Source organism: Brassica oleracea, chromosome C6 (genome assembly GCF_000695525.1).
Source record: "Brassica oleracea var. oleracea cultivar TO1000 chromosome C6, BOL, whole genome shotgun sequence".
Taxonomy (NCBI): domain Eukaryota; kingdom Viridiplantae; phylum Streptophyta; class Magnoliopsida; order Brassicales; family Brassicaceae; genus Brassica; species Brassica oleracea.
The window spans coordinates 13,358,637-13,366,816 of NC_027753.1; the positions used below are offsets into that span (position 1 = coordinate 13,358,637).

At 30.3% G+C, this 8,180-nt stretch overlaps 2 protein-coding genes across 2 annotated transcripts; one reads left to right on the top strand and one right to left on the bottom strand.

Moving 5' to 3' along the window:
- Window positions 1–559: 559 nt before the first annotated feature.
- On the top strand, window positions 560–2,764 carry LOC106301129 (patatin-like phospholipase domain-containing protein 4). Its single transcript, XM_013737455.1, has 7 exons — window positions 560–1,062; window positions 1,153–1,296; window positions 1,552–1,624; window positions 1,721–1,826; window positions 1,916–2,012; window positions 2,187–2,282; window positions 2,370–2,764. The coding sequence occupies exons 1-7, from the start codon at window positions 637–639 to the stop codon at window positions 2,526–2,528; spliced, it is 1,101 nt and encodes a 366-aa protein (XP_013592909.1). The 5' UTR covers window positions 560–636; the 3' UTR covers window positions 2,529–2,764.
- Window positions 2,748–4,187, bottom strand: LOC106301131 (protein FATTY ACID EXPORT 4, chloroplastic). The gene is made up of 4 exons (XM_013737457.1): window positions 3,913–4,187; window positions 3,781–3,845; window positions 3,242–3,329; window positions 2,748–3,103 (listed from the first exon to the last, which is right to left on the bottom strand). Exons 1-4 carry the CDS (start codon window positions 4,136–4,138, stop codon window positions 2,955–2,957), a joined length of 528 nt encoding a protein of 175 aa, XP_013592911.1. The 5' UTR covers window positions 4,139–4,187; the 3' UTR covers window positions 2,748–2,954.
- Window positions 4,188–8,180: the final 3,993 nt, after the last annotated feature.

Sequence of the window (8,180 nt, forward strand, 5' to 3'; positions counted from 1 at the left end):
ACACAGATCACTTAATATAGTTATGGTTACCGAATTAAACTAGACATTAATAATTGTAATGCAAAAAAAGCAAACAGAGTTGAAAACATACGAGAAAGGCCAAGTGGCTCAAGAGTGAACAATTGGTTATATCCTAGACCAGCTCCGAGACCCGCTTGAATGTTTTATAGCAAAGGCTTCTTATTCTTTTTTTCCTAAAAGGAATAATACTTCTGGATGATGTTTCCGATGCATCATTGAATTTTGGAGTCATTCCCAGGCTCTCGACAGTTTCAACTAAGAATCTTTCATAGATGAAAATATTATTCTAATAAATAAGTCGAACTTAACAATGTACTTCCAGGTTCTAACTGAGAATCTTTTTCGTAATAATACGGCTTTGTAACTTAATAATGCACATCAAAAATAAAATATTAATTCATATGAATCATTTTTATGAAGAAAAAAAATATATGATTTAGAAACACGAATCAAAATATAGTATTATTTCATTTTCATACATTGTTTATATTATATATAAGTGGACTTAGCTAACACGAAACCACAGTCTCATCTTCATGACTGTTTTGTGAGCTGCGATGATCGTGTGAATCCAATCTCCAACTTTCGAACTTGTATGGTGTGACCCTTTGCTCCATGGCGATCTCTCTTCTTCCCGGACCTTTCATCTCGCTCCGTTCAACTAAAATCTTCAACCTTCCACCGAGGGTTTTCGCCCTTAGGCTATCATGCTCTTTTTCTTCTGATGGGTCCACCGGAAATCCAGAGAATAGATCTTTCTCTGTTGCCACTGGTGACATGTTCATCCATATTGCATCGAGGCTTTTAAAGAGATCCAACCAACGCTCGCCTCCGGTTGATCATGGAGATAGGATAGGAACAGTAACTGAAGATGTGACAGAGCCAGGGATGATATGGGAACAGAGCGTTAAAGATGTAGAGGCTGATGAGAAAGAGAGGAGGGTAATCACAAGCCCTGGGTTTAGCTTCTCTGCTGCTGGTCTTTTGTTCCCTTATCATCTTGGTGTTGCTCAGTTACTCATCGAGAAGGGTTACATTACGGTGCTTCTTGAATTTTCTATGTTTATACTATGATGAATCAAGAAAGTTTTCAAAGGTGAGAGAACATGGTTTTGTTGTTGTTTTCTACAGGACACTACTCCTTTGGCAGGAGCTTCTGCTGGTGCTATTGTATGTGCTACAATAACCTCAGGAGCATCAATGCAAGAAGCCCTTGAAGCTACCAAGGTTCTTGCTCATGATTGCCGACGCAATGGCACTGCTTTTCGTCTTGGGGTAATGCGCCTTTTTTTCTTCTCAGTATGCCTCTTTAAACCATGCTGTTGTATAAGTTTACTTTAGATTGTTCTAGGGGCTTTCTCTTCTTTAATGTCAAACCTAATCATCAACATTGCTTTAGATTGTTCTACGTTTCAAAGAGTTGGCTGTTCTGCATTTTTATATATGCAAGATATAGAGTTAATGAGTCAAACACAAGACCCACCAAAGTCAGATGTTGTAGTTGTTGATCCAAGTCTCTGTTGTTTTTAGGCTGTACTTAGAGATTCTATGGAGAAATCACTGCCGGATGATATTCATATTAGGTCCAATCGCAGAGTTCGTGGTGAGAAACAGCAAGTTTACTTCCTCAATATGGTTTACTTTTGCCAAAGCACATTGTTTGGGCTCTGACGTCTCTAATCATTCTACTGTATTGTAGTTGCCATCACACAGGTGTTATGGAAACCTAGAGGTTTACTGGTGGATCAGTTCGACTCCAAAAGCGACCTTATCGATGCAGTTATTGCATCTGCCTTTATTCCAGGGTAAATAAATACTCCCTTGCTTTCGAAACTTTACGGTTCCTCTAGAAAATAAAAAACTTCTAATTATAATATTTTAAGAGCAAATGCAGATATCTTGCACCAATGCCTGCAACCATGTTCCGTAATCGAGTTTGTGTTGATGGAGGCTTGACATTGTTTATGCCACCAACCGCTGCTGCTAAAACAGTATGTACATGAAGATGTTTCTTGCTTTCTTCTCCTTCTCTATATCTTCTGTGTATGATCGCTTCCGCTATTTTAAAATTATGTGGCCTTGACACATATTTTGAAAGGCCTTTCATATGTATATCCATGTTCCACGGAGCTTAATGAACTTTCTGTGTATCAAAACTTTAACAGGTTCGAGTTTGTGCGTTTTCCGCGAGTAATTTCGAATTAAAGGGTATTGGGATCAGCCCGGATTGCAACCCTCTAAACAGGGCAACCTCAAGACAAGTAAATGTTCAGATTTTTTCTAGTGAAATCATTCTCCTTTGACTTGAGAGTTAAGTGTGCTAATCTTGGTTTTTCTGATGTACTTAGCTATTGAATTGGGCACTGGAGCCAGCAGAGGACGAGGTGTTAGAGAAGTTGTTTGAGCTAGGTTACGCAGATGCAGCTGCCTGGTCTGAGATGAATCCAGCCGAGGAACTGGTATATGATGATAGTACTCCTTCAGCACAAGAGATTCAAGCCAGTTAGGAGGACACATATGAACTGCATTCTTAGTTTCTTCTAACCATATATAGTCAGTCAGTCTAGTCTGTTCATTGTGCTATAATAATAAATTTTCCCACAAGCTGGTCTAGTAAGTTGCAGAAACTTGTGTAGTTATTAGATAAAACCTAATCCAATGGTACGTCACTTAATATTGAGCTCCATATACATGTGCTTCGAAGTGAGACTTGTTGGTCACATAAATATTCAACGTTCTTTTATTCAGCATGGAGATGTATCTGTGTTTGATTTAGCAACAACCCACAAACAGAGATTATCCACTCAAAAAACATTCGCCTCAAAAAGCCTTGCGCTACTTATTGGGTGTGTGGGCAAAAGCAAAACCGTTCTTTGATTCATACATTTGAGAACATTCCAATCTGGCTAAAAGCCCATGCTCTCTCATAAAGGCTAAGGTAGAGGTAACGCATCTGATACTGATACAGGCACAGGTAAACTGTCGTGCATATAGGCCATCACAAAGAATGACAACATGGCGATAGAAAGGAGTAGTAGCGGACCTGCAGGGACCGGTTTCCGAGAAGACGCCAAACGAAACCCTGCAAGAAAGTCGTAGAAAGAACATAAAAGAAATTACGTCCGATGAGAAGATATTCCGTCACGCATTTGGACATATATATATATATATATATATATGAAAAGATAGAGAACACATCTTCTTGTCAAGAGGAGCTTACCAAAGACAGAAGAGAAGAGGAAGGCAGCACCAAGTCCTATGGTATCGCCAAGGACTCTTGTCTCAGGAGATTTTGTAAGGAAGTAGGCCTATATCGAAATTCAAACACCGGAACTTTTCTCAACAAAGAGAAACAAAGGTTTTGTAGATGACAAACAAACTTCAGAAGAAAACAATCATGAAGATGCAATACACCACGTAACATTATAAAAAAAAAAACAAATGGGGCTATGTAGCCGCGATAAGACAGTTTCCTAACAGTAGGATTGATCAGATTTTCAATTCTAACACTGACCACGAGGGTATCTCATTTCAAAAGGGAAGAATGCATTTACAAAAAGATTCTCAAGCCACCTTAAAGAGACGCGCAACATTATTTTTTTCTCAGGGAAATGGAACAAAGCTTGGGGGAGAGCAAGATTAAGCAGAAACTATCACTGAACAGTGCACATGGTTCCTGACAAGGATTCCTCAAAGGAGAAGTTCAGATTTAAAAGGACTATACAGGAACAGGAAAGTAACGAGAGAGCAAGATCTTACAGAAGCCATAAGGACAGAGCCAGTCAAACCCCCAAAGAGAGAACCCTTGCTTCCAGATTTGCTATCTGAAAGAGAGAAAAAAGGTCAAACTTTTAAGCAAAATAAATCAAAAGAAAAACCTCACTAACTTACAGGCGAAGAGACCGCCTCCTAGAAGAAGAACACCATAACCAGCAGATACGGCTGGAGCTAGCTCCGACAGCTCCGCCTTACAACAGAGACCATTGCCTCGTCTGCTCTTCGATTTTGGAAGTCCCGACCAATTCCGGCCGCAGTCACTAACACTCGGCCCGAGTAGTTTGGTGTTCCGCACCGACACCACCGAAGGAATATGTAACCTTAGCGCTAAAGACGACATTGCTTCAGCCGAACGGTTTCGTCAGAGAAACAAAGGGATCAAAATTATTATTAACAGAACAGAAATTGGGTTTCAAAGACTTATTTGTCCTTTCCTTAATTTTAATTTTATTTTATTTTTTTGCTATTTACAAACAAAGTACGAGCCGGGCCTCATGACGTATCACAATCACATTCTAGAATATCACTTTTATGATTATGACGTTGATCACTATATTTCGGAGGATGCAGATGGACATGTGACCACTTTCTTGTAACAGAGAATGGAGATATCGTATACATTTCAAGGGTGTGTAAGTTACGGATAATAAATGATTATTTACCCCAATGGTACCATAAAAACCCTTCCAAAAATTCAAACCCAAAATTCTATTCTATTTGGCTAAATAATTCAGGGCAAAAGAAAGGGTAAACGACCTATTTCCACACCAGAAGTATTATCATATAGTAACAGTTCCACACAATCTTTCAACCTCGACCTAGTTCCACATATTATAAGTATTAAAACTTATTTCTCCCAGTCTGAAAGATTGAAACTCATATCCCCATAAATGAAGGTTCGACTTGGTTTAAATGGTTTGAACGTAAACTGATATCAAGTTAATGTGTTTTAGACTGAATTTAAAATCCGGCCCAACCTGAGATCCAAATACAAACCCGACTCAACTTCCCAATCAGACTTTGATAACTTTTAAAATCAGATTGTCTCGATTCAATTAGGTTAGCCATTGGTTAAGTTTCAAATTTTTGAATAGTAAACCGATCTAAATCGGATTGTGTGGATTTTAGGTCATACTTAATACATTATGGAGATACGGGTTTTGATCTTTTGGATTGGGGAGAAATAGGTTTTAATACTTCTAATAGGTGGAATTAGGTCGAGGATGAAAGATTGTGTGGAACTGTTACTATATGATACTTCTGGTGTAGAAATAGCTCGTTTACCCCCAAAAGAAATGTTGGAGACTCTAAAGAGGAATTGCACCTCCTATGCATAGAAAAGGTCATAATTTGCATGAATAGAATTTTATCTTTTCGGCTGAACTATTTTTTTTAAAATGGTCATTTTATCCCTATATTACCTACTAGGGAATAAACCGCGCTACGCGCGGAACAATATTGATTTTCAAAGATTAATTATTTAACTAATCTTACTGTTTTATATCAAATGCTAATACTAAAATATATTTTAATAATATTTGCTTATTATTTATTTTATTTAGGGAAAATTCGGAAAAATACACTTATATGAGATTTTAATTTGAAAACTACACCATTCTTTATAATTTTTGAAAACTACACTTTTGTATATGTAAATTGACGAAATTGTCCTATTTGAATATTAATCAAACTTAATAATTTCAAAAAAATAAGATAAACCAAAATCTTAATAATATATCTACACACCACCGCATATCTTACAGTTTTATTGAAAACAAAAGAAAATCAGCTTCTCGTGGGTTAGTATCTTCTCTGTAACAAAGCATTGTCTATTTGTTTCATAGTTTATTCTTCTTTTCATTCATAAGTTTTTTTTATTTTTTCATCTATTAAGTGTAACTCAATTTCTTAAATTCTCATTTTCTCTTCTTGCACAAAGCATATCTTTCTGTTTAAAATTCAGAGAAACGTTTTTAAAAAAATATATATCAGAGAAATAAATTAACGAAAGATATATATATATATATATATATATTTTTGCTTTTATATTAAATAACAATATTAAAATCAATTTTTAACAAAATATTTGTATTTCTTCTACTGCATATTTACTAATTATTTTTTTCTTTTATTGCATATTTACTTATTATAATATTACGATAGTTGTTTAATGTAATATTTATATTTTTTATATTATATTTTTTTTTCTTACTTATTTCTTGTTTTTTTAGAAAGGGCTTTATTTATTCTTACTTATATTGTATATTTACTTAATCTAATTTTCTTACTTTTATATCTAATGGTAATATAATGATAAATTTTTAATGTAATATTTTTATTTTTTATACTGTATATTTGCTTATTATTTATTTTAATAATATGATAGATGTGTATATTTACTTATTCTAATATGATAGATGTGTATATTTTATACTGTATATTTACTTATTATACTGTATATATACGAATTTTTTGATATATGCGTTTAATGTAGCTTTTATATTTCTTTTATTGTATATTTAATTTTTTTATATAGTATATTTATTTATTTTAATATTATGATAGATGCTTGATGTGATATTTTTATTTCTTATATTGTATATTTATTTATTATTTTTTAATATACATTTTTATATAGATGTTTAATTTAGTTTTTCCATATATTTTATATTTACTTATTTTTTATCTTTTTCTTATATTATATATATATATATATATTTATATATTCTATTTTTGTTGTTTTATATCAAATTATAATTTTATGATAGATGTTTAATGAAATATTTATATTTCTTATATTATATATTTCAAAATTATTGATTTTTTTTATATTATATATTTTCTTATTTTAATATTATGCTAGATTCTTAATGTAATATTTATATTTACTTACTATTTCTTTTACTATATATTTTTCAGTTCGATGTGTGATTTAGTATTTTTATTTCTTATATTGTATATTTACTTATTGTTTATTTTTTCTAGCTTTTATATTGATTTTCAAATGGTAATTATCTAACTATTCTTATTTTGTATATTTATTTATTCTAATTTTTTTGCTTTTATATCAAATGATAATATTATAAAAGATTTTTAATGCAATCTTTACTTATTATTTATTTTATTATATATTTTGCAGATATATTTTTAATGTAATTTTTCTATTTCTTATATTATATATATATATATTTTTTTCTATATTGTATATTTAATAATTCTAATATTACGCTAGATGTTTAATATAAGATTTATATTTCTTACATTGTATATTTATTTATTGATTATTTTTATTATATTATACATTTACTTATTCTAATTTTCCTGTTTTTATATTAAATGATAATATTAAGATACATTTTTATTGTTATATTTATATTTATTATATTGAATAGTTACTTCTTATTTTTATTTTTCTTATATTAAATGATAATATTAGGGTAGAATTTTTATGTAATATTATGTTTCTAATATTATATATTTATTTTTTATTTTTTATATTTTATATTTTATATTTATTTATCGTCTATTTTGTAATACCACGTGGATTCTTTGAAAAAAATAGATTTTTACATTTATGTTGACGGTATATGAAAAACACTTAGTTTTTAATATGAAAAACACATAACTAATTGTAAAATGATAAATCCTTATAAATTTAACAATTTCATAAAAACTAATGCAATGTTACAATGAAAAGATATTTCTTTCACATTCTTTTAGATTCCTATTATTGATAGATTAATTTATACCAAATCTATTTTGACTATTGTAGTATTTACATTTTTTATATTTTATATTACTTTTTAATGTAGTATTTTCATTTTTTAAGTTGTGTACTTACTTATTATTACTTTTTATATATTATATATTTACATATTTAAATGTATTTAATTTTTACATTTTAAGATAGATGTCTAATGTAGTATTTTTATTTTTTAATTTTTTAATTGACATTTTAAGATAGATGTTTAGTGCTTAATGTACTTTTTCCAATTTTATATTATGTATTTACTTATTAATTTTTATTTTTGTATATTATATATTTTTTTAAATTGTGTATTTACTTATTATTGTATATATAATTCGTATATTATATATTTATGTATTTAAATGTATATTTACTTATATTTTCGTATGTACTTACTTATTATTACTTTTTGTATATTATAAATTTACATATTTAAATGTATATTTACATGTATTTATTTTCTATATTTTAAGATAGATGTCTAATGTAATATTTTCATTCTTTATTTTTTTAATTTACATTTTAAGATAGATGTTTAGCGCTTAATGTATTTTTTCCTTTTTGATATATTATGTATTTACTTATTAATATTATTTTCATATATTATATGTATACTTAGTATCTATATTTTTAA

What these genes read in the sequence shown, in the direction of transcription:
- LOC106301129 (XM_013737455.1), top strand. Translation starts at nt 637, where the DNA reads ATGGCGATCTCTCTTCTTCCCGGACCTTTCATCTCGCTCCGTTCAACT. An exon ending in GCACTGCTTTTCGTCTTGGG is followed by an intron (nt 1,297 to 1,551) that starts GTAATGCGCCTT and finishes TGTTGTTTTTAG; the next exon opens with GCTGTACTTAGAGATTCTAT. An exon ending in GCATCTGCCTTTATTCCAGG is followed by an intron (nt 1,827 to 1,915) that starts GTAAATAAATAC and finishes GAGCAAATGCAG; the next exon opens with ATATCTTGCACCAATGCCTG.
- LOC106301131 (XM_013737457.1), bottom strand. Translation starts at nt 4,138, where the DNA reads ATGTCGTCTTTAGCGCTAAGGTTACATATTCCTTCGGTGGTGTCGGTG. An exon ending in AGGAGGCGGTCTCTTCGCCT is followed by an intron (nt 3,846 to 3,912) that starts GTAAGTTAGTGA and finishes TCTCTCTTTCAG; the next exon opens with ATAGCAAATCTGGAAGCAAG. An exon ending in CCTCTTCTCTTCTGTCTTTG is followed by an intron (nt 3,104 to 3,241) that starts GTAAGCTCCTCT and finishes ACTTTCTTGCAG; the next exon opens with GGTTTCGTTTGGCGTCTTCT.